This window comes from Chroicocephalus ridibundus, chromosome 13 (assembly GCF_963924245.1).
Source record: "Chroicocephalus ridibundus chromosome 13, bChrRid1.1, whole genome shotgun sequence".
Lineage (NCBI taxonomy): Eukaryota > Metazoa > Chordata > Aves > Charadriiformes > Laridae > Chroicocephalus > Chroicocephalus ridibundus.
In genome coordinates, this window is record NC_086296.1 from 14,895,511 (window position 1) to 14,923,366 (window position 27,856).

Sequence of the window (27,856 nt, forward strand, 5' to 3'; positions counted from 1 at the left end):
AGCCACCCGGCAGCGTCACCCCCAGGGCCCTAGCACGCAACGGTGACCCAGCATGGGGACAGTCCCTTGTGCCACTCATCTGTGACAGCACACACTCTCCCCCCCCCCGCCCCCCCCCCAGGGATGTCCCCGTGCCTCAGTTTCCCCGTGGCTAGAAGAGGGAGAGGGGGGTTTTCCCCGAGCGGGTGCCAGGAGGGGTGGCGTGGGAACCCCACGGCGGGTTGCCGCTCAGCGGCAACCTGTGGCTGGCGGCGGGCTGTCACTAGCCCGGTGGGCACCAGGCCAGCCCACCCCAGCTCGCCCGCCGCCGCGTGCCCGCGCGCTCCGGCTGGCTTGCTGTGGCTCGGGCGCAGGTGGGGAGCCAAGCGGCGAGAAAAACAACCCACAAGAGGAAAAAGGAAGAAGCCACGGGCAAGAAGCCGGCGAGGAGGAGGAGGAGGAGGAGGAGGAGGAGGAGGAGGAGGCCGGTGCTGGCAGCCCCACCGGCGGTGGGGTGGGGGGCTCAGGGCACCCCGAGGGGCACCCTTTTGGGGGCCCCCCCCCATGGACTCCTAAGTGCTCGCCCCGAACTTCGCCGGCATGGCCAAAACCAGCTCCCTGCACTGCCGGGTGGTGGAGGGGAAGGACCTGCCCGCCAAGGACGTGTGAGTGGCTGGGGGCGGAGGGGGGGGGGGTCTACAGCCCGCCCCCCCCCCCCCCCCCAATTTTCCGCTGTCCCCCCCCTCCCCCGGGAGACGTGGAGGGGAGGGGAATGGTTGCCCTGGGTGCTCTGCTCTCCCTGTCTTTTTGGGGGTCCCTGCTTGCACCCGTTGGACCAAAGGGGGGGTCTGGGGGTGGCAGGGGACCGCCAGCCCCCTTAGCCCCCCGCCTCGGCCCAAAGCTGTATGAGCCCCCCAACCCCTTGGGCATCACCTTGCGGGGTGGGCACGGGTTGCCCCCCCCCACGGCTGTGGGGAGGACCGGGGGGGGGCACAGCCTCCCTGCACCCCCACGTACCTGCTGGGCATCTGCACCCTTTGAGGGGGGGGGATGAGCTGGGGGCGGCAGGGGAGGGAAGGCAGAACCCCTGCCCGCTCCTGCCCCACGGATACGCCTCGGCGGAGCTGGCAGTGCCGGGCTCCTCCGGATGTGCCAGCCTGGCACCGCCGGTCGCTCCCAGGGCCGGGCAGCTGGGGACGGCTGCAGGCAGCGGGGCCACCCTGCCTCAGTTTCCCCACCAGGCGGGGGGGTCCCGGTGCCGTGCTGGTTGCCCCGCTCGGGGCCGGGGGGGGGGGGGGGTGGGCACAGTGAGGTGATCCAGACCCACCAACATGGTGGCAAGGTGCCCAGTGCCCCTTGGGGGCCATCCGGGGGACGCAGCCAGGACATTCCCGTCCCCCGTCCCATGGCTGGGACAGAGCGGGGGTGTCACCTCCCTCGCCCCACTGGGGGTCTGTCTCCTTGTTCGAGCACCTCCCGTCACCCCCTGAGTCCAACAGCTGGGTATTTGGTGCTCCAGCATCCCCCTGGGCACGCGGGGCTGGCACCCCTGGGTGCTGCTCCAGCTGCCGTAAACAAGCAGGCAGGGGGCTTTGCTCCCGGCAGAAGACCCCCAGATCCGGTCCCCATCCCCTGCGTCCCGTCCTCCCCCGCGGAAGGGGTTAAGCCGGGGCCGGGCCCCGGGCCAGCCCGGTGTCACCCTGACACAGTGGGTTGCTGCAGAAACCCAGGCTTGGCCGTGCTGTTGGCAGGCCACCAGTACCCACGGGTGGGGGGCACAGGGAGGGGGACGGTGGCTCGGGGTGGCCTGCAGTGGGGTCCCCCAGCTGGAGGAGCACCGGGAAAAGGTGTCATCCCCATCTCGGTGTCAGCTGGGGGGGGTCGGGCTGAGACCGGGCAACTCATCTCACCCTCTGGGGCTGGTGGGGTTTGAAGTGATGTTCGGATCTGGCCCCCTGAGCCCCCCCAGCAGCAGCCCCTGAGGACGAGTGGGACCCCTAGGTGGGACCCTCGGGTGGGACCCCGAGCTGGGACCCCCAGCTGTGGGGCTGACCCCACGCACCTTCATCCCCTGCCCAGCTCCGGCTCCAGCGATCCCTACTGCGTGGTCAAAGTGGACAATGAGGTGGTGGCCAGGTATGAGGGGGGGGGGGTGACACCATGCCAGCCCAGGGAGGGGACGGGTGCCCCCCCTGGGGGTGCAGCCACCTCTCCCGTCACCGGCAGGACGGCCACGGTGTGGAAGAGCCTGAACCCTTTTTGGGGTGAGGAATACACCCTGCGCCTGCCCCGCGGCTTCCGCAACCTCGCCATCTACGTGCTGGATGAAGACACCATCGGGTAAGGGGGGACAACAGGGACAAGGGGTGGGGTGGCACCCTGAAGGGTGGCACGTCCCCCTCGGTGGCCTCAGCGCCCGCCGTGTCTCTGCCCTCGCAGGCAGGACGACGTTATCGGCAAGGTCTCGCTCAGCCGCCAGCAGATCTCGGCCGAGCCGCGGGGTGAGTGGGGGGCACGGCGGGGGGGGTGGGGGGTGGTTTGCAAGGGGACAGTGGGGTCCTGGCACCACGGGTGGCCTACCCCGTCCCCCTCGGCAGGCGTTGACAGCTGGCTCAGCCTGGCGCCTGTGCACCCCGACGAGGAGGTGCAGGGGGAGATCCACCTGGAGCTGCGGGTCCCCGAGCGGGGCCACCCGCGGGTGCTGCGCTGCCACCTCATCGAGGCCAGGTAGGGGATGGTGGGGGGGGGGGGGGCACGGGGGTGGGGTGACCACCCTCCCGGGGGTCTTATTTTCGACTGGTGGGGTCTCAGCGGCGGGAGGGGATGGGGACGGGGGCGGCACAGTTCTTGTCCTCCCCTCGCTGTGTCCTGCTTGGGGACAGCGCGATGCCAACCCGCGTGCGCCGCCGCCGCCGTTGGGGGTCTCAGCGGGGAAGGAGCTGCCTCAGGCACTGCCAGCCCCGCTCGGGGACAGGGGGACAAGGGGCAGAGCTGGGTGGCCCTCTGGGGTGCCTGGGGACGGTCCCTGGCAGACCAGCTGGCTTTCGTGCCACGTTTGCCCCCTTTGGCTTCAAAACTGGGGGGGGGGGGGGGGGGGGGCAATGGGGGGGGGGGAACTGAGGCCCACCCCGCACTCTGCTGCGTGTGCATGCGTGTGCATGCGTGTGCATGTGTGCCCACACGCGTGTGGCTGCCAGACGGCAGGCTGCTGGCGGCGGAGCAGGCAGCATCCCGCTGCCATGGCAACCGAAGCGGGTACCAAGGCAACGGGATGGCCATGGGGACAGCCAGGAGGGACAGCAGAGGCGACCCCCTCCCACCTACCCCCACTGTTCCATTTGGCCCCCAGGGACTGGAGGAGGAAGGGATTGGGGGCAGGAGCGCTGGGGCATGGGGTCCCACTCTCACCAGCATCCCCCCGGCACCCCAACCAGTGCGCCCAGGCGGGCTGGGGGAAAAGGGGGACATGGGGGTGGCAGGGACCATGCCGGCACAGAGGGGTCCCCTGCCCGCTGTGCCCCTGCTGACCCCCACCTCCCCACAGGGACCTGGCCCCCCGGGACCCCTCGGGCACCTCGGACCCCTTCGCCCGGGTGTCGTGCTGCGGGCACACGTTGGAGACAGCCGTGAGTCGGGGTGCTGGGACGCAGCGGTGCGGGCACCTCGTTGTTGTCCCCCCCCTCCGCCCCCCGCAGCCACTGTGGTGTCCCCGTCCCCGGCAGGTGATTAAGAAAACCCGTTTCCCGCACTGGGACGAGGTGCTGGAGTTCGAGCTGGCGGAGGGTGAGCCGGGGGAGGCCGTGCTGAGCGTGGAGGTGTGGGACTGGGACATCGTGGGCAAGAACGACTTCTTGGGACGGGTGAGGACCTCAGGGCCCGGGTCGCGGGGGAACCTCCAGACCCCTATCGCCTCCCCGCATTGGGGTCCGGGTGACCATGGGTCAGGCCCCACGGGGATGGGGGGGCAGGGGTATGTGGACACGCTGAGCTGGGGGCAGTGCCACATCCGGACCCCCTGCATGTCCCGGGCTCTCCCCTGAGGAGGGGTCCCAGCCGGTGGGGGAAGCAGGGTGCAGCACAGGATGCTGGTGCCTGCACCCCCCCAGCTCAGACCCTGCCTGCGCACCCCCCCCCCAGATTGAGTTCCCCCTGGACACCATCTGCACGGCCCCCACCAAGGGCTGGTTCCAGCTCCTGCCCTTCCCCAGCACCACCGAGACCCTCGGGTGAGTGCGGGCATCTGTGCCCAGGGCAGCACGGGGTGCTCCCCCCCGGCAACATCCTGGCCCGGAGGGAGCCGGGGTGATGGGGGGTGGTGGGTGCAAGCTCCACCTGAGCCCCTCCCGTGTCGTTGCAGGGGGCAGCTGGGTGCCCTGCGGTTGGCGGTGCGGCTGGTGGAGGACAGGGTCCTGCCCCCCCACTACTACCAGCCCCTCATCCAGCTCCTCACCGAGCCCATCCTCTGCCCCGGCCAGGTGGGTGCTGTGGGGACCCTCAGGGGCGGCCGGGGACCACCCCGGTGTGGGGATCTTTCCGTGCCCACCCTGCCCTCCCCACAGCCCCCCGCTGGCACTGCCCTGGCCATCCTGGAGGAGGTGACCTCAGGGGAGAGCCGGCAGGACGTGGCCACCAAGCTGGTGAAGATCTTCTTGGGGCAGGGGCTGGCCGTGCCCCTCCTGGACTATCTCACCACCCGCGAGCTGGCCAGGACCAGTAAGTGCCAGGGCCAGGGGCACCATCTGCACCCACCCAGCCAGGAAACTGGGTTGCCAGGGTCCCCCCAAACCCTCATGGGGAGAAGAGTGGGGCCACCAAGAGGGAGGCGTGTGTCCCTGGGGTTGGGCACACCAGGGACAGCTGGGGCATCACCCCATGCCCACCTCACCATGGCCTCTGCGCTCTTCCAGCGGACCCCAACACCCTCTTCCGTTCCAACTCGCTGGCCTCCAAGTCTGTGGAGCAGTTCATGAAGGTGAGCATGGGAGGTGACACCAGCCGGGTTCCCGCTGCGCCCTCCCATGATGGCATTGGGGCAGAGAGCTGGGTTGTGTCCCAGCAGAACATCTAGGGACACTTTGGGGACAAAGATGGAGACTTCCCATCCCTTGCAGGTGGTGGGGCTGCCCTACCTGCACGAGGTCCTGAAGCCCGTGGTGAACCGCATCTTTGAGGAGAAGAAGTACGTGGAGCTGGACCCCGGCAAGATGGATCTGAGCCGCAGCAGGCGAGTGCGGGGGGATGGCTGGGGGGGGACACAGTGGCACGTCCCAAGCCATCCCCATCTTGATATCCCCTGCGGGAGGGGGTCAGCCATTGCTGCTGAGCCTGTGGGTCACCTCGATGGCTTTTAGCCAACTTGGGTGTCCCTGGGCATGGGGTGCCCCCTGACCCAGCGATGTCCCTGCAGAAGGATCTCCTTCAAGGGGTCCCTGTCGGAGGCACGGGTGCGGGAGAGCAGCCTGGAGCTGCTGAAGGGCTACCTGGGGGACATCGTCGATGCCATCGTGGGCTCGGTGGAGAAGTGTCCCCTCCTCATGAGGGTGGCCTTCAAGCAGCTCCGCAGGCGGGTGGAGGAGCGGTTCCCCTCGGCGCAGCACGAGGTGGGGCAGGTCACAAGGCCAGGGGTCCGCACGCCACCGGGACCACCGCCCCGAGCCCTGAGCTGTCCCTGTCCCTGTCCCTGGCCAGGAGGTGCGGTACTTCTCCATCAGTGGGTTTCTTTTCCTCCGCTTCTTCGCCCCCGCTGTCCTCACCCCGAAGCTCTTCAGCCTCCGGGAGCAGCACGCTGACCCCCGCACCGGCCGCACGCTCCTGCTGCTCGCCAAGGTGCGGGGAGCCATGGAGGAACGGGGACCTGGGGGAGGGATGGGGACAAGGGGGAGGGATGGAGAGCCCCGGGATGGATGGGGACCTTGGGGAGGGACGGGGACCCTTGGGGAAGGATGGGGATCCTTGGGGTGGGATGGGGACACTGGGGTGGGATGGAGAGCTCCAGGATGGATGGGGACCTTGGGGAGGGATGGGGATCCTTGAGGTGGGATGGGGACCATTGGGGATGGATGGGGACCTTGGGGAGGGATGGGGATCCTTGAGGTGGGATGGGGGCCATTGGGGAGGGATGGGGACCTTGGGGAGGGGTGGGGACCCTTGGGGAGGGATGGGGATACTTGGGGTGGGATGGAGAGCTCCAGGATGGATGGGGATCTTGGGGAGGGACGGGGACCCTTGGGGAGGGATGGGGGTGCTGGGAAGGGATGGGGACCTTTGGGGAGGGATGGGGGTGCTGGGAAGGGATAGGGATCCCTGAGGTGGGATGGGGACCATTAGGGAGGGATGGGGATCCTTGGGGTGGGATGGAGGTGCTGGGGAGGGATGGGGACCTTTGGGGTGGGATGGGGACACTGGGGTGGGCTGGAGGTGCTGGGAAGGGATGGGGACCTTTGGGGAGGGATGGGGGTGCTGGGAAGGGATAGGGATCCTTGAGGTGGGATGGGGATCCTTGGGGTGGGATGGAGGTGCTGGGGAGGGATGGGGATCCTTGGGGTGGGATGGGGACACTGGGGTGGGCTGGAGGTGCTGGGGAGGGCTGGGGACCCTTGGGGAGGGCTGGGGGTGCTGGGAAGGGATGGGGACCTTTGGAGGGGGATGGGGATCCTTGGGGTGGGATGGAGACATGGGAGGGATGGGGACCACTGGGGAGGGACGGGGACCCTTGAGTAGGGATGAGGACCCTTGGGGAGGGATGGGGATCCTTGGGGTGGGATGGAGGTGCTGGGGAGGGCTGGGGACCCTTGGGGAGGGCTGGGGGCGCTGGGGAGGGATGACGACCTTTGGGAGGCAATGGGGACACTGGGGAGGGCTGGGGACCACTGGGAGAGATGGAGACCCTTGGGAAAAGATGGGGACCCTGGGAAGAGATGGGGATCTTGGGGAAGGACAAGGACCCTGGGGAGGGACAGGGATCTCAAGGAGGTATGGGGAGCCCAGGGAGGGATGGGGACTCCAGAGAGGGACCCCAGAAAGGACAGAGACTTCAGGGAGGGATGCAGACCCTGGGGAGAGGTGGGGACCCACAAGGGAAAGGGATGCCAGGGAGGGATGGGGACCCCAGGAAGGCAGGGGGACCCTGGGGAGGGCTGGGAATCCCAGGGAGAGCTGGGGAACCTGGGAAGAAATCCCAGAGGGAGACATGGACTCAGGGGAGTGATGGGGACCCCGGGAGGGATTGGGAACCCAGGGAATAACGGGGACCCCAAGGAGGGCAGAGCCATTCCTGTCCCCACACCATATGCCACGGGTTGGCTCCTTCCCACACCGCTCGAGGCCAGCCCTGCCTGTCACCGGGCCATGCCACCACCGTCGGCCACAGCACGGGAGCCAGCCTGGGCCAGCCGTTGAGTCCCATCATCCCTGGGCTTCTCCGCTTCTCCACCTTCCGCCCGAATTCCCAAGCCCCCGGGGTTCAGGGGAGCAACCAGAGAGGGAGGAGGGGGGTGTCCCCCCCGCTGCCCCCCTGCCATGGCGGGGTACGGCAGCGTGAGCCCTTCCCTGCGCGGGGGCAGGCGCTGCAGAGCATCGGCAACCTGGGGCTGCAGCTGGGCCAGGGCAAGGAGCCGTGGATGGCCCCGCTGCACGCCGTCCTGCTGCCCAGCGTCACCCGCGTCAAAGCCTTCCTGGACGGACTGGTCACAGTGGAGAGCACTGAGGGTGAGCGGGCACGGCGGGGGGCCACGGGGGGCCAGCGCCCAGCGCGGAGGGGTGGCATCATCCCTGCTGTCCCCCACACCCTGGGAGCATCCCAGCGCCCACCGTGGAGGGGTGGCATCATCCCTGTTGTCCTCCACACTCTGGGAGCATCCCAACACCCACTGCGGAGGGGTGGCATCATCCCTATTGTCCCCCGCACCCTGTGAGCATCCCAGCGCCCACCGCAGAGGGGTGGCATCATCCCTGTTGTCCCCTGCACCCCTGGGAGCATCCCTGCTGTCCTCCACACCCTGGGAGCATCCCAGCACCCACTGCGGAGGGGTGGCATCATCCCTGTTGTCCCCTGCACCCCTGGGAGCATCCCTGCTGTCGTCCGCACCATGGGAGCATCCCAGCGCCCACCGCAGAGGGGTGGCATCATCCCTGCTGTCCCCCACACCCTGGGAGCATCCTTGTTGTCCCCTGCACCCTGGGAGCATCCCAGCACCCACTGCGGAGGGGTGGCATCATCCCTGCTGTCGTCCGCACCATGGGAGCATCCCAGCGCCCACCGCAGAGGGGTGGCATCATCCCTGTTGTCCCTGGCACCCTGGAAGCATCCCCCGGGAGGGGGACCCGCTGGGTGCCATGCGGATGTTGCCAGGGTGGCCGGGGATGGGTGTCCTCGGGCTGGGGGAGGCGGTGGCACTTGGGGTGACACGGCTGCCTCCCTGCCCGGCTGTGCCACGACCGCAGCGGGCGAAGGGCCGGTGCCACCGGCACTTTTCCAGCCCTCGGGCACCATCAAGGAGGGGTACCTGCACACCCGCACGGCGGGGGGGGCCACCCTGCTGCCCCGCTTCGCCTTCAAGAAAAGGTACTTCTGGCTCAGCGCCGAGGCCCTGACCTACTCCAAGTCCCCCGAGTGGCAGGTGGGTGCTGCCCATTATCCCCCCCCTCCTCCTCAGGCCGGGCGCCCGGGGAGGGGCGGTGGGTGCAGTGAGTCGGGGGGGGGTTTCGGGGGGTCCCCAGGTGCGCTGCTCCATCCCCGTGTCGCGGATGCGGGCGGTGGAGCGGGTGGACGAGGGCACCTTCCAGCACCCCCACGTCATGCAGATCGTGGCGCAGGATGGCGCCGGGCAGCTCCACACCACCTACATCCAGTGCAAGGTGGGTGCCCCCCCCACGCCGCCCCGGGCACCCTGGGAACCCCCCCTCCCCTCCCCATCGCCCGGCCATGGGGAACCTCAGGTCTTATGGGGACAATGGGAATGGTCCTGGTCCCAAATCCAGTTATTCCCAGGCACCGGCTGTACTGGGAACACTGGGGTGCCCAGCCCTGGCTGTATTGGGATCACTGGTGTACCAGCTCTGGGATACTGGGATCAGTGGGGTTTCCAGCCATATCTGTACTGGTGTCACTGGGGTACTGGCTCTGGGATACTGGGATCACTGGGGTATCCAGCCACATCTGTTCTAGGGTTACTGGGGTACCAGCCCTGGCTGTACTGGGATCAAAAGGGTTTCCAGACATATCTGTACTGGGATCACTGGGGTCCTAGCCCTATTTGCAGTGGGGTCACTGGGTTACCCTGGCTCCCGCAGTGCCATCTGCCCACCAGGTCCTACCTGGGCAGCTTTGCCATCAAACCGTCACTCCTGGTCACCTGGCCCTGGAGCCCACCATCCCCGGTGCCCACCCCTGCCAGGGACCCCACCGGCATCGCCCATGCCCATGCCCACCCTCCTCCTCCTCCTCCTCCTCCTCCCCCCCGCCAGCGGTGCCCAGCGCAGGGTGCCCCGTGGGTGCCCGCCGAGGTGCCACCCCCCCTGCCTGTCCCCGCAGAGCGCCCAGGAGCTGTGGCAGTGGCTCTGGGCGGTGCGGCAGGCCAGCAGCGCCAACGAGGAGGCCATGCTGCCCACTTGCCACCCGGGCACCTTCCGTGCCGGCCGCTGGACCTGCTGCCTGCAGCCCACCTGCACCGGTAAGGCCGGCGGGCAGCCTGGGGTGGGGGGGTCCCCCGGGCAGGGGGCTTGGGGGTCCCCCGACACCCCCACTGCGGCTGTCCTTGGCAGCGCCCGGGTGCAGCCGGACCCACAGCACGGTGGCGTTGGGCGAGTGGAGTGACCCCCTGGACCCCGCGGCGGCGGCACAGACCCTCTACGGGCATCTCCGGCGGGCGGGGGCCCGGCTGCGGTGAGGTGGCCCCCGGCGCGGGGGTCCCAGGGGAGCCGGGGTGCTGGCGGGCAGGGGGGGAGCGTGCTGAGGGTCCCTCTCCCGCAGGGCGACGGGGGCCGGAGGTCCCGAGGGCAACACGGCATCCGAGCCCCCCGGCCCGGGGCAGGCAGGTACGGGCGGCACTGCTGCCGGGGGGGGGGACAGGGACCCTGCACCCAGGGGTGCTGCCAGGGGGACGCTGCGGGGGGCGGCTGGCACACGCTAAGGCACACCTGCACACGCATGCACGCACTCACACGCGCTTGTACACACCTGCACACACACGCACATGCATGCACGTGTTTGTGCAGGCATGCACGGACACGCACACTCAGGCACACACATGCACATGCTTGCACACACGTGCACATAGTTGCACATGCACGCACACGCTTGCCCAGGCATGCACACAGATGCACAGGCGTGCACGTGCCTGCACACACCTGCACATGCTTGCACATGCCTGCACACACATACACACCTGCACACGCACGCACATGCTTGCACATGCCTGCACACACATACACACCTGCACACGCACGCACATGCTTGCACATGCCTGCACATACATGCACATGCTTGCAAATGCCTGCAAATGCCTGCATGCACATACACACACCTGCACACACATACACACACATGCTCATCCTTGCACACACATGCACACATGCACACATCTGCACACATACGCACATGCTTGCACATGCCTGCACACACATACACACACATACACACACATACATCCCTGCACACACACACATGCTTGCACACGGCTGCACACATGCACACACACGCACATGCCTGCACACACGTACACACGCATGCACAAGCCTACACACACATGCACACACCTGCACACGCATGCACACAGCTGCAAACACATGCACACACTCGCTCATCCTTGCACACACATGCACACACGTGCACACGACTGCATATGCTTGCACATGCCTGCACACACATGCACACGCCTGCACACACATGCAAACACCTGCAAACACATGCACATGCTTGCTCATCCTTGCACACACATACACACATGCACACGCCTGCACACGTATGCAAACACATGCAAACACATGCACACACTTGCTCATCCTTGCACACATATACTCACACGAACACATCTGCATATGCTTGCACATGCCTGCACACACATGCACATGCCTGCACATGCCTGCACGCACATACACACACATGCACACGCCTACACACGCATGCACACAGCTGCAAACACATGCACACACTCGCTCATCCTTGCACACACATGCACACACGTGCACACGCCTGCATATGCTTGCACATGCCTGCACACACATGCACACGCCTGCACACGCATGCACGCACTTGCTCATCCTTGCACACACATGCACACACACGCACATGCCTGCACACACGTGCACATGCTTGGACACGCCTGCACACGTATGCAAACACATGCAAACACATGCACACGCTTGCTCATCCTTGCACACACATACACACACGTGCACATGCCTGCACATGCCTGCACACACACATACACATACATCCCTGCACACACACACATACACGTGCCCGCGCACACCGGCACATGCTTGCACACGCCTGCACACACTTGTTCATCCCCGCACACACCTGCACACGCCTGCACACACAGGCAGAGCAGTCCACCGGTTCCTTCCACCAGGGGACAGCAAACACCCGCAGCCACGGACACGGGGACGTGGGGACACGGGGACACGGGCCCGGCAGCGCGCACACGCCCACGGGGGTGTGCGGAGGCGGGTGCCTGCGTGGGTGCACCCGCACCTTGGCACCGCACACGGGTGCTCGCAGCACAGCCGGGGATGCCGCCCCGCACACGCGCGCTCCCCCCCCCCCCCCGCCCCACGCACATGAACGCCCCCACGCACATGAACACCCCCAAGCACACCCCCACACACACCCCCACGCACATGAACACCCCCACGCACACATTCCCCCCCCACGCACATGAACAGCCCCACGCACACGCACACCCCCCCACGCACATGAACACCCCCACGCACACACACACGCCCCCCCCACGCACATGAACACCCCCATGCACACATTCCCCCCCCACGCACATGAACAGCCCCACGCACACACACACGGCCCCCCCCCCGCACATGAACACCCCCACGCACACACACACGCCCCCCCCCACGCACATGAACACCCCCACGCACACACACACGCCCCCCCCACGCACATGAACACCCCCACGCGCACACCCCCCCCCACGCACATGAACACCCCCACGCACACACACACGGCCCTCCCCACGCACATGAACACCCCCACGCGCACACACAAACCCCCCCCACGCACATGAACACCCCCACGCACACGCACACCCCCCACGCACATGAACACCCCCACGCACACACACACCCCCCCACGCACATGAACACCCCCACGCACACGCACACCCCCCCACGCACATGAACACCCCCACGCACACACACACGCCCCCCCCCACGCACATGAACAGCCCCACGCACACACACACCCCCCCACGCACATGAACACCCCCACGCACACGCACACCCCCCCACGCACATGAACACCCCCACGCACACACACACGCCCCCCCCCGCACATGAACAGCCCCACGCACACACACACCCCCCCACGCACATGAACACCCCCACGCACACGCACACCCCCCCACGCACATGAACACCCCCACGCGCGCACACACCCCCCCCCCCACGCACACGCAGACCCCCCCGCCATGGGTACACCCACACCCCATCCCCACACACCCCTCCCACACACCCAACCCCACCCCCCCACACCCCCCCCGGATACCCCCACACACCCATCCCCACGCACCCCCCCCCGCCGCGCACACGCACCCCCCCCCAGCAGGTTCTCTCCGTGCCCGGGGGGGGTGGGGGGACATGGGTGTGATACAGCGGGGTGGGGCGTGGGGGGCTGGGGAGGGTGTCATGGGTGGGTGGGTACCGGGGATAGGTGCCGGGGGGGGTACCTCTGGGGGGTGCCGAGGGGGGGGTTGCTGGGGGGGGGGGTACTGCGGGGGGGGTGCCAGAGATGGGTGTCACGGGTGGGTGCTGGGGTGGGCACCGGGGATAGGTGTCGGAGGTGGGTGCCGGGGTGGGGGGGGCGTGGGTACTGCGGGGGTGTGCCGTGGGTGTTATGGGGGGGTGGGTACCGCGGGGGGAGAGGGGGGGGTGTGCCGGAGATGGGTGTCACGGGTGGGTGCTGGGGGTGGGTACCGGGGATAGGTGCCGGGGGGGGTACCTCGGGGGGGTGCCGGGGGTAGATGCCGCTGGGGGGTACCGGGGGGGTTTTGCTGGGGGGTGGGTGCCGGAGTTGGGTGTCACGGGTGGGTGCTGGGGTGGGCACCGGGGATAGGTGCCGGGGGTTGCTTCGGGGGGGTGCTGGGGGTAGATGCCGCTGGGGGGTGGGTGCCGGGGGAAGGGGGGGGGGGGATGTTCTCGGTGGGGGGGGTGTCACGGGTGGGTGCCGGGCGCTGACCCCGCCGGGGGGCGCAGGCGGGCCGGTCGGGGGGCGGCTGCAGGCGGTGCTGCGGGACCTGGACATCGCCCACGAAGCCTTCGCTCGCCAGGACGGCGCCCCGAGCCCCCCCGAGCCCCCAGTTCCCCCCCCGGCCCCAGCCACTTGAAGGGCGGCGGCTGGGACTACACCTCCCAGCATACCCTGCGGCTCCCCGCGCCCAGCCCCCCCTCGCCCGCGCCGCGGGGCCTGCTGGGAGATGTAGTCCCCGCCACCCACCCCCCTCCCACTGCCTCCTCCCGCTCGCTGGGGCCTCATCCCACCCGGGAGGGGGGTCCCCGTGTGTGGGGACAACGGGACTGTGCCCCCGACCCCCCCGCCCCCCCCGTCCATAGGGGCGCCCCAAGTCCCGTCCCCCCCTGGCATCCCCGCAGGGAGGGACTGACACCCACCCTCAGCGACACCCCACCGGGGGACCCATCCTGCGGTGATGCCAGCTGGCACCCCGGGAGGTGCAGGGACCCGAGTGGGGACACGGTGGGGGACACTGTCCCGGCGCGGGGTGTATTCTGTAACACAGAGATGTACACATGGCACCGGCTGTGCGCGGCTCCATGGGGCAGCGGCAGGTGGCACGGGCGGCACGGGTGGCACGGGCGGCTGACGCGCGAAGAGGCCACGGGTAGAAAAAGAAAAGCACCAGCCCACGATGCTATCGCCACGGGACCGGGGCGAACTGGGACACGGGGTGGGGGGTGGGGGGGTGACGGAGGGGACGCGTGACGGGTGGCACCGGGTGGCCCAGGGAGCGGGGGAACGGAGGCCACCTGGCAGGGCTGCGGCGTCGGCAGCGAAGCGGCGCGGGCGGCGGTGGCACGGGCAGGGACGCGGGGGCGAGGGGACGGTGGGGAGCCCCTCACCCTTGCCTCAGTCCTTCAGGGTGGCCTCGGAGACGCCCTGGGCCAGCAGCTCGGCCAGGACGTTGTCCAGGTAGTTGGGGTCGGGGTAGCCGTGGCCCGTCAGGTTGGAGCCGAACTCGGTCTTGTGGTGGATCTCGTTCCACACCACCGTGTCCGACTCCCCCGTGGTGTTGGAGGTGCCGATGGTGAAGATGAGCCGTCGGTCCCAGGCCACGATCAGCAGCTTCAGCACCTGCGGCGGGCGGGCACGGCCATCGCTCGCCCACCCGGCACCCCCAGCCCCGCTCCCGCGCCCGGCACGGCACGGCATGGCCCCAGCACCGCAGGGTGCAGGGTTTGGCCCCAGCACGGTGGCCCGCATGGTGCCACCCTTCCCTGTGGCACGTCCCAGCCCCACTCCCGCGCTGCTGCATCCTCCCCGTCACATCCCCTTCTATCCCATCCTTTTCCATATCTTCTCATCCTATCCATCTCATTCCTTTCTCTTCTTTTCCCATCCCATCTCATCCCATCCCCATCCCATTCTCTTCCCTTTTCCATCCCATCCCATCCCTTCCCACTTCATCCCCATCCCATCCTCTTCCCTTTTACTTCCCATTTTCTTCCCTTTTACATTCCATCCCATCCCATCCCTTCCCATCCCATCCCCTTCCTTTTTCCATCCCGTCTCTTCCCTTACCATCCGATCCCCACCCCGTTCTCTTCCCATCCCATCTCTTCCCTTCCCATCCCATCCCATCCCATCCCATCCCATCCCATCCCTATCCCTATCCCATTCCCATCCCCATCACCATCCCATCCCTTCCCACCCCATCCCCATCCCATTCCCTTCTGATCCCCATCCCATCCCCACACCATTCCCTTCCCATTCCCTTCCCATCCCATCCCTTCCCATCCCCATCCCATCCCTTCCCATCCCATCCACATCCCATCCATATCCCATCCCCTTCCCATCCCACCCCATCCCATCCCCTTCCTTTTTCCATCCCATCTCTTCCCTAACCATCCCATCCCCAACCCATTCTCCTCCCATCCCATCTCTTCCCTTCCCATCCCATCCCCATCCTATTCCCTTCCCACCCCATTCCCATCCCTTCCCATCCCCATCCCATCCCCTTCCCTTCCCATTCCATCTCATTCCCTTCCCTTTTCCATCCTATCTCTTCCCTTCCCACCCCATCCCCATCCCATTCCCTTCCGATCCCCATCCCCAACTGCATCCCATCCTCATCCCATTCCCTTCCGATTCCCTTCCCATCCCATCCCATCTCCATCCCATTCTCTTCCCTTTCACATCTCATCCCACTCCCTTTCCTTTTCCATCCCATCCCATCCCATTCTCTCCCACCCCATCCCACCCCAGTGCCGTCGGGAACGCTCACCTTCCTGCCCTTCTCATTGTCGGGCAGGTAGCAGTGCCGTGGGAAGCCGCGTGCCGTGAACTTCTTCCCGGGATTGGGATGCTCCGGGCCCTGGGCGGGAGGGCAACAGGGTGAGTGGGTGGCACAGGGTGGGGGCACCCGTCCCACCTGGGGCCCCGGGGGTGGCGGGCACGGGTTCCTCACCTGGATGCCGGTGGGGATGTCGTAGACGATCCGGATGGTTTTGGAGTCGGTGTAGCCCGGGAGGGAGTGGGGGATGAGGTGAAACTCCATCTTCCCGGGGGGCTGCGTGCCCGTCTTCTCCCCATAGATGGCCTTGCAGGTGGGGCACTGCAGGCTGCCGTCCTGCGCGGGCACCCGGATGGGCATCAGGGACGGCACCCACCCCGCGGCACCCACCCCCACCACCCCCGCCCGGGGCGGGGGGGGTCCCAGCTCACCTTGTTGCCGTTGTTGTACATGGCCAGGAGGCAGAGGAGGTGGTACATGTGCCCGCACTTGCCCAGCTTGCCCACCAGCTCCGGCTTGATGCCCCTGTGGCTGAGGACGCCCTCGTAGCCGGAGGAGGTGACCAACCGTTCCATGCAGATGGTGCAATCCTGCCGGGAGCAGGTCGGCGGGGCATCAGCGCCCGGGGGGCATGGGGAGCTCACCCCCGCCTCTCTGCCCACCACCCGGTCCCCTGCCCGCGCCTCTCCCCGCGCCCGGGTCCCCCAAACCTCCAGCGGCCGCGGGGTGAGCCCGTGGGCCGAGCGGCGGTGCCCGGGGATGCCCACTCACCTCATCCGGGGGGTTCTTCACCTTCTGGATGTAGCGGCGCACCACGTCCTCGGGGGTCTTGCCTGCCACGGGCAAAAGGCGGGGGAAACGCCATCAGAGCCTACCCACGGTGCCCCCGACGCCCTGCCACCCCTTCCACCAGGATGGGGACAGCACGAGGAGGAGGGGGTGCCAGCACATGGCACGGAGGAGCTGTGGGCATCACCCCAAAACCTTTGGGCAAACCCTTTGGGGGTCCCACCCCCATGGGCAGCAGCAGCACCGTGCCTCAGTTTCCCCTCCGGCAGGGGGCTGGCATGGCGGAGGGCGCGCAGGGCCGCGGGCAGCTCCTTACTCTTTTTGAGATGCTTCTTTTTGGTTTTCCTGCAGATGCCGTTGACGCCGGGCACGGGTTTGATGTCGCTCTTGCTGACGGGCGGCGGGTGCAGGATGGGTTTGGGGGCGCGGGTCAAGCAGACGGGCAGCCCGGCGGCGCACATCAGGATGCCCGTCATCCCTGCGCAGGGAAGGGGGGAGAGGTGCTGTCCCTCCGGCCACCCAACATCCGTCCATCCTTCCCACCGCCCGGCCGGGCCCCAGCCCCGCGCCCTGCCCCTCCTGCCCCCCAGCCCCACGATGTCACCCCATGGGGACACCTCGCTTACCTGCGAGGGCGGGATGGACGGGGCCGGTGCCGTTCAAGTTCTTGACCGGGAGGGCTGGCACCCTGCGCGGAGACGGGAGGGGAAGGGGCTCAGCCAGGGTGGCAGGGCTGGCACTGTCCCCTCCACGCATGGCACGTCCCCAGGGCAGCGTCCTCCCCGTGGGACATCCCCTGGCCTGATGGGGGGTTGCTGCCCCATCTCATGGGGCTGTCACCCGGTGCCACGTGTCCCACCCTGGGGACACAATGGTGCTGGGGACATCATCTCCTCCTCGACCCAGGGTGGCTGCCTCATCGGTATGTCCCGATGGTGGTGTCCCGTGTCCCACGTCCCCCACGGGGACTGTCCCCGCACCTCAGCACGTCACCCATCGCCCTGGCTGCTGCTCCCATGGGGGGACCCTCATCACCCCAGGGCACCAAGACCCCCGGGGCGATGGCACGGTGCCTCCCTGCCTGCTCGCCCCCGCTGACCCAGGGCACCTCCTGCGTGCGCCCACGCGAGCGCCCACGCGAGCACCCACGCGTGCAAGGCTGGGTGTGCAGCTGGCAGCGCAGGCAGGGTGGGAGGCGGGGGCCCGGGTGCTGGTGGATGCTGGTATGGACGCGGCTGTGCCCGTGGGTGGGGTGGAGGGAGGGAGGGATGGAGAAATGGGTGGATGGAGGGATGGAGGGGGTGGGAGAGGGATGGGCAGATGGACAGACAGAGAGGTGTGGGGCTGGGCGAGCGGAGGGGTGGATGGATGGAGGGATGGAGGGGTGGATGGAGGGGTGGAGGGAGGGATGGATGGATGGATGGATGGATGGATGGATGGATGGATGGATGGATGGACGGATGGATGGAGGGAGGGAGGGAGGGAGGGATGGATGGATGGACGGAGGGATGGAGGGATGGATGGATGGATGGATGGATGGATGGATGGATGGATGGAGGGAGGGATGGATGGACGGAGGGATGGAGGGAGGGATGGATGGATGGAGGGAGGGAGAGGTGGATGAACAGAGGGAGGGAGGGAAAGATGGAGGGGTGGATGGGTGGACAGATGCATGGATGGATGGAGGGATGGAGGAAGGGAGAGAGGGGTAGATGGAGGGAGGGATGTATGGATGGAGGGAGGGATGGATGGAAGGATGGAGGAAGGGAGGGATGGATGGAGGGAGGGAGGGATGAATGGAGGGAGGGAGGCAGGGAGGGATGGATGGATGGATGGATGGATGGATGGATGGATGGATGGAGGGAAGGAGGGAGGGAGGGATGGAGGAAGGGAGGGATGGATGGATGGATGGATGGATGGATGGATGGATGGATGGGTGGAGGGAGGCATGGAGGAAGGGAGGGATGGATGGATGGATGGAGGGAGGGAGGGATGGATGGATGGATGGAGGGAAGGAGGGAGGTATGGAGGAAGGGAGGGAGGGGTGGATGGATGGACAGATGGATGGATGGATGGATGGATGGATGGATGGATGGATGGAGAGACGGAACGGGGCACACAGCAGGACAAAGAATGAGCAGGAAAGCACAGCAGCAGAGCAGCCCTGCCCAGCGTCCGAGTGCTCTCCTGCCCTCACCCCACTCCGGCAGCCCACGGAGAACCGCTCGTCCCTGCTGCCTGCTCCCGTCCACGTCCCAAATCCCACTGCCGGCTCCCATCCACATCCCCCTGCCCCAGCTCGGCAGCTGAGACAGTAGCCCCCGCCAGCGGTGTCATCGTCCTCCCCGAGCCCCAAAGCCCCCCATGCACACAGCCATCGCAGTGATGAGTTTGGCAGCGCTCAGCCCCACACAAGGCCTTTTCCTTCCCATTCCCAAAGCTGCCCTTACCCACGCCACGGCTGGAGCAGTGGTGGAGGGCCCAACCCAGCCCCTCCCGCCCCCCCCGGGGTCTTCCTGGCCCCCTCCTACCTGTCCATGAGGCTGCGCGGGACGGGGCCTGCGTGCCGGTGTGGGGACAGGGACAGTGATGGGGACAGGGACAGTGATGGGGACAGGGACTGCATGGCCCAGTGCCCGGCACACGGAAGCGAAAGCAGCACGTCAGCAGGGGAAGGAAACGCACCGGGACTTGCCGAGGGCTCAGCAAACCTGCCTCCCCCCGCGCCCCCCACTCCGGGGCCACATCCTGCCCCCATGGCAGGGAGCTGGAAGGGATGGGACAGGCTCTCCCCTTGTCCCCAGGGATGGCTCCCTGCAGCCCGGGGCGCTCACTCGCCCCTGGGGGGGCTCTGATCGAATACCCCGCAGCAGGATCTGGGCCGGTTCCCACCCAAGCGAGCGGAACCGGGGCTTTCCCAAGCCGGTAGGCTGCTAGCCGTGCCGTCACAGCCCGCTCCTCAGGTTGGCTGTGGGGCCATGGCCGCTCCTGCGTGCCCTGCCTGCCCCTCCGCCAGTGCCGAGAGCCCTGAGGGGACACTGGGTTGACCCACCAAGGGAAGGGGTACGGCCGTGGAGGTTTGGGTGCCGGGACAGGGACACCCACCAGGACATCCCACTGGGGGTCCGCTCACCCACCCGCATCCCCTCGGCAAGTTATTGCCATCCATTCAGGGGACATGTCTGTGGTCCCCAACGACTGTGTCCTCCCCAGAGACCTGCCTGGTGGCATCGGGCCGCGAGCGGGGTCATACACCACGTGCTGGCCAGCGAGGACACAAGTGCCCTGGGACCAGGCACTCCATCCCCTCTGGCTGGTATGGCACAGCGTGGCACGGTACATCATGGCACAGCGTGGCACGGAATGGCACGGCGTGGCACGGCATGGCTCGGCGTGGCATGGCATGGCTCGGCATGGCACGGCACGCTGCACAAATCGCCACAGCCCCTCTGCAGGGGCAGGGATCCAGGGGACCACCTGGAATGAGCCAGCCGCTGGGGCTGTCCCTCCTGCCATCATGTCCCCAAGGAGGGGTGCCTGGGGCTGGAGGTGACGCCAGGGCTGCTTGTGCAAGGTGACAGCAGGGGACGAGGCACCTCCACCCTCCCTCTCCCCACGCTCTGCCTGCGCCCACCTCACCTGGCATCCCCACGGCCTCGGTGACGCCGCGGCCGTCCCCTACCCCAGGCCACCCTCCTCCAGCCAGCTTACCCGGGGGGGACAGTGGCACGGGCGCCAAGTCCGGCCCCCCGCTGCGTGCCGGGCCGGTTGAGGTTGTTGAGCCCGGGCAGCGGTGCCCCGTTGGGCACGCTCTGGTTGGGGGCAAACGCCCCTCCGGGCACCCGCAGCCCCTCGCCCTTGGCCGTGCCACCCGCCACCGCCGCCGTCCCCGTCCCCGCCGGCCATAGAGCCCCCCCGGCGAAGGTGCTGCTCTGGCGGACGGCGCCCGGGTAGAGCTTGCGGCGCTGGGAAGCCAGGATGGCGTTGGAGGCGGCGCGGGTGCTGTTGACCAGCAGGCACTGCGGGCAGGAGCAGGGCGTCCCCGTGCTTGTCCCCACCGGCCACGACTGCGACTTGGGGATGGAGCCCATGGTGAGGGGATACGCCAGGTCCATGCGACGCCGGAGCCGGCGCTTGCGTTGGGTTTGCCGGTTCATTTGGGACATGCTGCTGAAGTAGATGAGGTAGCAGAAGCCCAGGGAGGAGAGGTCCAGCCAGGGGTGCTGCTTCTCGTAGGCGTTCTGGATGGTGATGCAGATGTCCATGTCGTAGGGCGTCCAGGAGTTGTTGTCGTTCTCCCACTCCCACACGATGCCCTTCCCCGGGGCCGAAGACGGGTCGTAGAAGTTTCTCCGTACGGGGCGCATGGTCCCTGGGGAGACAGGGAGGGGGTGAGCCCCCCACAGGGCTCCAGCACCCCGGGGTCCTGGCGGAGGGACCCGTGCCCACACACACGTGTGGGTGTGCGGTTCCCAGCCCAGCACCCCGCAGGGCTGGGGATGCAGAAGCACTTTGGGGGTGCCAGCAGCCACTCTCCCCCTCCACAGAGCACCCCAGGGTGCAGAGGGGGGGGTGACGGCCGCCGCACCCCGACAGGCAGCACCCGCCTCCCACCGAGCGGAGGCGGCGTGCGATGGATCGATCGGCGTGTCTCCCCGGGGACTCCTGAGGCTCAACAGCCCTCCGTTCGCGGTGGTGGCTTGGCCGCCGGACGGGCTGCCAGCAGTCGCGATCACGGCCCCGGCCGCCACGGGAAGGGCGATGCTGCTCGGCCCCCCCAGCACCTTTTTCCATCCCTCTGCTCCAGGCCCACGTCCGCCCCTCCCCGGCCGGGGTCCCCTGGCCATCCCCGTGGCGGGGGGAGCATTTCCCGGTCAGGAGAGGTTTCCTGACAGCTGCCGCGGCTCCGGCCGGTGCTGGCAGTCACGGGAGTGTTGTCCGCCGCGCACGGCCAAATCCCATCCCCTCGCTGCTTGTTTGCCAGCCAGTCGGATGCCGAAGCCCCCCCCCGCCGAAGCTCCGTGGCGATGGGAGGCATCACAGCCCCCTCCTCGCGCTGTGGCCCTGGCGGTGCCCCCGGCCTTTTTATCCCCTCGCCAGCACCGTTTGCCCAGCCCGATTAACGACGCTAATAACGGTCATTAATCATCGGCCGTGGCAGGCGGCGGAGCCTGGGCCCAGCTGCCGGCTTGTGCTGAGGCGGCTCCACCGGCGGCCCTGCGGGAGGGCGGTGGGGGGGCTGCTCACCCCGCGGGGAACCGCTCCCCCCGCTGCCCGCCCCGACCCCCGGCCCCAATCCCGCTGCCAGCTCCCGTCCGCATCCCACCGCCCGCTCCCATCCGCATCCCGCTCGCACCCGTGCCCTGCATCCCGCTTGTGTTCACATCCGCGCCTGCCTCCTTGCCTCCATGGCCCCCCTCCCGCTGCCCGCTCATGCCCGCATCCCGCATCCCGCTCACCCCCACGTCCCGCATCCCGCTGGTCCTTGCAGCTGCATCCCGCATCCCGCTGCCCGCTCACATCCACGCCCCGCATCCCGCTGCTGCAGAGCGGAGGGGGACAAGGGGAGGACGCCCCAGCCCGTGCACGTGGGGACACGCAGCTCTGGGTCCCCGAGGGCCACCAGCTGCCCCCGGCTCCTGTCCCCTCCGCCAGCTGTGCCGGAGCTGCAGGGCCGAGCCAGCGTCCCCAGGGCCACAAGGAGGGGACGTGCGTCCCCGCTGCTCGGAATGGGGTCACCTCGTTTCGCACCGTCGCCGTTTTGAGAGGGTTTCTCCCTCCCCAGGCGCGGCGTGGGCCAAGTCCCCCCCTCGCCCCCAACGTCCTGCCCACCTTCCCTGTGTCCCCATGCCACCAGGAGCACCCTCAGCGTGGGGGACCCTCGTGTCCCCGAGCACCACGAGATCCCGGAGATATTTGATGGCCTCCAAACCCGGCTGCCCCCCAGGCCACATCCGAGGGTAGATGATGGATGGAGGCGGATACAGGGATGGGGCACACGGAGATGACGATGCTGAGGATGATCTACTGGCTGGAGTCAAACCGATGGCTGCGTCCCCTGCGGTGACAACCCTGCTGCATGCCTTTGGGGCCAAGCAAAGCCCCTCTCTCAGCATCCCTATCCCCAAGCCCTGCTGCCATGGGGACGGTGGTACCCAGGGACACGCCGGGAAGAGACGTTTTACTCCGGGGAGACACGTTCACCCCCCCCAAACCCAGCCGTGGTCCCACCGTGGGCATGTGTTCCCTTGGGAGCACCCGGCACCATGGCCCTGGGATGCGATGCCAGGTGCTTGCTCTCAGAGGATGGGCCCTGGCCAAAGCTGGTGGGAGCTGGCATGGGGACAGCCAGGGTGTCCCGGTGGCACCCGCAGCCCTGAGTCAGCCCTATTGGGTCGTGCCGGCGGCCGCGGCCGCGCTGACTCAGGGCTGCGGGTGCCAAGTTGCCCCTTGCCAAGCCCGTGACTGGCTTGAGACCGAGTCTGAGCCATGCTTGATGGCCGAGGCAGGGTGGCAGGTCCCTGGCTCCGTCCCCATCTGGGTCCCCAGCCCGCGGCGGGAGCCACATCCACACGCAGGGTCACTCGCCATCGCTGGTGACCAGGAGCACTGGCATTGGTGGCTGGGCATGGGTGGCACCGCCACGGGGGGTCCTGCTCTGAGGTGGCCCCTGAGTTTCCCCAGGCAAGTCGGGGGGACTCTGGGGCTGTCACTTGGTGTGGGACAAGTCCCCTGTCTGCTCTGCCTGGCCCGGGGTCAGACCTTGCCCTTGGTGGCCCCATGCTTCCCAGCGTGGATGGCCAGGAAAGCACCCGAACCGGCAAGTCCCCAGCGGCACAGTCAGCACGCACCGGTTTAATGGGTCACACCGTGACGGGGACACATTTAATGGGGCCTGGGCTCGGTGCCGGCGCGGGACCGGCTTTGATTTCCCCCGAGGACCCGTGGCCTGGATGCATGCTGCAGCACGACGCCGTCGGCAGGCAGGCAGCAACCGCCACAGCTGCAGGGCTGCAAGCAGCCCAGTGCCCACCGCAGCTCCCAGTGCCCAAACTGGGGCCTCCCCAGTTCGTCAAAGAGCACAGATAGAGCAGTCCTGTGGGGCAGATGGGCGGCCAGTGGGACAGTGGGACACACCACCCACCCCAGCGCCCCACGGGGGATGGAGGGACTCTGGGACACGTCCCTCCGGGGCAGGGTCCACGGTGGAGGGGGAAAGCGGGGAGGGGGAAAGGAAAGGCCGGGAGGAGCCTCATGGGTCCACGGTGCGGGGCAAAACCCAGCAGGGTGAGGGGACAAGAGGATGAACAGGAGGGACAGATGGACAGAGAGGAGAGTGTGTGCAATGGGATGGAGGGACAGATGGACGGGCAGATGGGTGGATGGATGGATGGATGCAGGAATGAAGTGACAGACGAGTAAGTAGAGATATACTGGGAGGGATGGAGGATGGATGGATAGATGGATGGATGGATGGATGGATGGATGGAAGGAAGGAAGGAAGGATGGAAGGAAGGAAGGATGGAATGACAGACAAACAGATATGCAGTGAGATAGATGCATGGATGAATGGACAGCGGGACAGACGGATGAATGGAAAAATGGGCAGACAAATAGATACACACTGGGGTGGATGGATGGGAGGAAGGAAGGATGAGTGGATAAAAAGAAGGATGGATGGATAGATGGATGGATGGAAGGAAGGAAGGAAGGAAGGAAGGAAGGAAGGAAGGAAGGAAGGAAGGAAGGAAGGAAGGATAGATGAGTGGATAAAAAGAAGGATGGATGGATGGATGGATGGATGGATGGATGGATGGATGAGTGGATAAAAAGAAGGATTCATGGATGGATGGATGGATGGATGGACAGATGAATGGATGGATGGATGAGTGGATAAAAAGAAGGATGGATGGATGGATGGATGGATGGATGGATGGATGGATGGATGGATGGATGAGTGGATAAAAAGAAGGATGGATGGATGGATGGATGGATGGATGGATGGATGGATGGATGGATGAGTGGATAAAAAGAAGGATGGATGGATGGATGGATGGATGGATGGATGGATGGATGGAAGGAAGGAAGGAAGGATGGATGAGTGGATAAAAAGAAGGATGGATGGGTGGATGGGTGGAAGGAAGGAAGGACGGAAGGAAGGAAGGAAGGAAGGAAGGAAGGAAGGAAGGAATGACAGACAAACAGATATCCAGTAAGAGAGATGCATGGATGAATGGACAGCTGGACAGTTGGATAAATGGAAAAACAGGCAGACAAACAGATACACACTGGGGTAGACGGAAGGATGGATGGATGGATGGATGGATGGATGGATGGATGGATGGATGGATGGACGGACGGAGGCAGGGAGGGAGGGAGGGATGGATGGGCGGAGAGATGGAGGCATGCAGGGATGGAAGGATGGAGGGATGGAGGGATGGAGGGATGGATGGATGGATGGATGGATGGAAGGATGGATGGGTGGATGGATGTTCCCGGCTCGATGCCAGCCCCTTACCCGTGTCCTGCCGGAACTGGTGCATGGACTGGAGGTCGATGACGTAGGGCGCCAGCTGGACGTCGACCTGGCCCAGCACCACACTGCCGCGGGCGTCCTCCTTCAGCACGTTCTCGATGTGGTGGCAGACGGCGGCCGAGTAGGGCCGCCAGCGCCCGTGCTCGTTCAGCCACTCCCATACCACCACGCGGGCCAGGTTCTGGGGGGGGAAGCCCAGGCCACCAGAGGCCAGCATGGCCCCCGAGCCCTGCCGCGCCATGCCGGGGGGACGGTGGCTCAGCCCCGTGCCATGCCCCGGCAAAGGGACACGGGGCTCACCCGGAGCCCCTCCGAATCCTCCTCCCGGCTCCCGTCGGCTGAGGGCTCCGGAGCTCAGCAGAGCAAACGCTGCGGGGCTCTGCAGAGGCGGGCGCTGCCAGCCAGGTCCCCGAGGTCCCCAAGCCGCCCGGTCCCGCTCTCCCAGGGCTGCGGTGCCGGGCTGGGGCCATCCATCACCCGGCACGTCTTCCTCGGCCCTTCCTCCTCCCCGCGGCGCTGGCAGGGCTCAGGCTCCAAAAAGCCACCGGGACGCCCCCCCCGCAGGCTGCGTTGGCTCAAGGGTGGCTGGCGGCTGCTGGGGACACTCAACCAAGGTGCTGTCCCCAAGACACCCCCTCCTCCTCCTCTTCCTCCTCGTGTCCTGACCCTCAGCCTGTCCTCGGTGGCTCCACGGCTGTCCCCGCTGCCCAGCACTTCACCGGTGGCAAACGAGGGGGGTGTCACCTGCAAAACAGGGCCACGACGCTGGTCATCCCAGGGTACCGTCACACGGGTGGCACTGGGGGTCCGTCCCCATCACCCCCGTGGAGGCAGCGGGCAGCGAGGCCGCTGTGCCCGCAGCCCTGGCAGCGTGGGCTGTCTGCCAGCCCTGGCCGGCTGCTGGCCTCCAACGTCACAGCGGGGACAAGGGGGACAAAGAGGGGACAAGAGACCCCGCTCACGGCCCTGGGGGCCGGCGGGGGCCCCGTGAGCTCAAGGAGCCCCATGGCTCGCTGCCCAGGCGCTTTGGGTGCCAGGGAGCCCGCGGCCCCCCGAGCCCGCTCCAGCCGCCGCTGATTTATGATCTGCACTGCAGGCATCGGGCTGGGGGTGATCTCCGGCCGCTCGCCCTGGCCCCCCCTCTCCCCCATCCGGCCCCTCGCCCACCCACAGCAGCCCCCAGCCCCACGGGGGTCGGGTTGGGGGGCCGAGGTGGGGGGTTTTAGTCGCTGCACAGCCAGACGCACGGACACGGCCAGGCACACACAGACACGCTGACACAGAGACGCACGCACGGGCACACACACACACAGCCGGTGACACAGACAGCGGGACCGAGACAGAGGGACAGACAGACAGACAGACACGGGGACCCACGGCAGCGCAACAGCACACTCCCCCCCCCCCACCGTGGGTGCACACACACACACACACACACACACACACACGCACTGACACAGGCGTGCACACGCGCACCCTCACACCTCCCCACGCGTGTGCACCCTCGCGCTCACCCAGCACCCGCCGTGACCCCGAGCACCGCCGGAGCCGGAGGGACCCTCACCCCAACCCCGGGACCCCCCCCCTCCTCCACGGGACCCGGCTGTGGGGGCGACCCCCGGTGCCAGCCCCCCCTCCTCCGGGACCCGGCTCCTCTGCGCGGGGTGAGGCGGGGGGATGCCAGGCCCGGCTCCCGGTGCACGGTCCCCCCCGGTGCACAGCAGCCCCCAGCCCCCCCGGTAGCCGATATCGCCGCTGCACGGCAGCCCCCAGCCCCCCCCGCCGCACGGCAGCCCCCGCTGCACTGTCCTCCCACCCCGGTTCACGGCAACCCCTAGTCGTCGCCCCCCTCCCCGGTGCACGGTGTGTCCCCCCCCTCTCCGGTGCACGGTCCCTCCGCCGCCACCCCCCCCTCCCCCGGAGCCGGCACCCCCCGCCCCGCCATGGCCGCCGCCGCCGCCCGGCATCGCCCCGCTCCGTTACCTCCGGCAGCCGCAGCCGCAGCGGGACCCGCAGCCGCACCGGGAGCAGCGGCGGCAGCGGCGGCGGCGGCGGCGTCGGCGGGCGCGGGGCCGGGCGGCGGCAGCGCTCCGCCAGCGCCAGGCAGCCACCGGCACCGGCGGCGGCGCGCACGGCCGCGCGGGCACCCGCACCGGGGACACGCGCCGGCACCGGGCACACGCACCGGGGACACGCGCTGGGCATCTGCACCGGGGGCTGGCAACAGCACCGGGCACCCCCCCCCCGGGGCCACGCACCGGGACCGGGCACACGCACCAGGGACACGCACCGGCACCGGGCACAGGCACTGGGCATCTGCACCGGGGGTTGGCAACAGCACCGGGCATCCCCACCGGGGACACGCACCGGGACCGGGCACACACACCAGGAGCTGGCACCGGCACTTGGGCACCCGCACCGGGGACACGCACCGGGACCGGGCACACGCACCAGGGACATGCGCTGGGCATCTGTGCCAGGGGCTGGCACTGGGCACCCCCACTGGGGACACACACCGGGACGGGGCACATGCACCGGAGGCTGGCACCAGTACTGGGCATCCCCACTGGGGATATGTACTGGGAACGGGCATCCTCACCGGGGACAAGCACCGGGACCAGGCACACACACCAGGGGCTGGCACTGGTACTGGGCATCCCTACTGGGGACACGCACCGGCACCGGGCACATGCACCGGGGACACACACTGGGCATCTGCACCAGGGCCTAGCGCTGGGCATCCCCACTGGGGACACGCACCGGGACCAGGCGCACACACCGGGGGCTGGCACTGGTACTGGGCATCCCCACCGGGGTCACACGCCAGGACTGGGCACACGCATCGGGGACA

General features: G+C 67.7%; 2 protein-coding genes across 2 annotated transcripts; one reads left to right on the forward strand and one right to left on the reverse strand.

The window, feature by feature from the left end:
* The first annotated feature begins 496 nt into the window (after positions 1-496).
* RASAL1 (RAS protein activator like 1) lies at positions 497-13,650 on the forward strand. Its single transcript, XM_063351274.1, has 21 exons — positions 497-644; positions 2,059-2,115; positions 2,206-2,319; positions 2,419-2,480; positions 2,577-2,706; positions 3,524-3,605; positions 3,702-3,839; positions 4,117-4,205; positions 4,337-4,454; positions 4,539-4,692; positions 4,887-4,951; positions 5,091-5,203; positions 5,387-5,579; positions 5,668-5,805; positions 7,542-7,686; positions 8,422-8,597; positions 8,698-8,835; positions 9,512-9,650; positions 9,742-9,862; positions 9,950-10,014; positions 13,408-13,650. The coding sequence occupies exons 1-21, from the start codon at positions 580-582 to the stop codon at positions 13,536-13,538; spliced, it is 2,433 nt and encodes an 810-aa protein (XP_063207344.1). The 5' UTR covers positions 497-579; the 3' UTR covers positions 13,539-13,650.
* A 298-nt stretch (positions 13,651-13,948) lies between these two features.
* DTX1 (deltex E3 ubiquitin ligase 1) lies at positions 13,949-27,114 on the reverse strand. The gene is made up of 10 exons (XM_063351275.1): positions 26,989-27,114; positions 24,988-25,749; positions 20,181-20,841; positions 17,096-17,157; positions 16,786-16,947; positions 16,452-16,513; positions 16,112-16,270; positions 15,855-16,016; positions 15,672-15,761; positions 13,949-14,521 (listed from the first exon to the last, which is right to left on the reverse strand). Exons 2-10 carry the CDS (start codon positions 25,244-25,246, stop codon positions 14,297-14,299), a joined length of 1,842 nt encoding a protein of 613 aa, XP_063207345.1. The 5' UTR covers positions 25,247-25,749; positions 26,989-27,114; the 3' UTR covers positions 13,949-14,296.
* Positions 27,115-27,856: the final 742 nt, after the last annotated feature.

Excerpts from the sequence above, each read along its gene's own strand:
- DTX1 (XM_063351275.1), bottom strand. The coding sequence starts at position 25,246 with ATGGCGCGGCAGGGCTCGGGGGCCATGCTGGCCTCTGGTGGCCTGGGC. Across the intron at positions 16,948-17,095 it reads CGTCCATCCCGCCCTCGCAG|GGATGACGGGCATCCTGATG; the intron begins GTAAGCGAGGTG and ends TTCCCTGCGCAG. Across the intron at positions 16,514-16,785 it reads AAAGAAGCATCTCAAAAAGA|GCAAGACCCCCGAGGACGTG; the intron begins GTAAGGAGCTGC and ends TGCCCGTGGCAG.
- RASAL1 (XM_063351274.1), top strand. The coding sequence starts at position 580 with ATGGCCAAAACCAGCTCCCTGCACTGCCGGGTGGTGGAGGGGAAGGAC. Across the intron at positions 3,606-3,701 it reads GGCACACGTTGGAGACAGCC|GTGATTAAGAAAACCCGTTT; the intron begins GTGAGTCGGGGT and ends CGTCCCCGGCAG. Across the intron at positions 8,836-9,511 it reads CCACCTACATCCAGTGCAAG|AGCGCCCAGGAGCTGTGGCA; the intron begins GTGGGTGCCCCC and ends CTGTCCCCGCAG.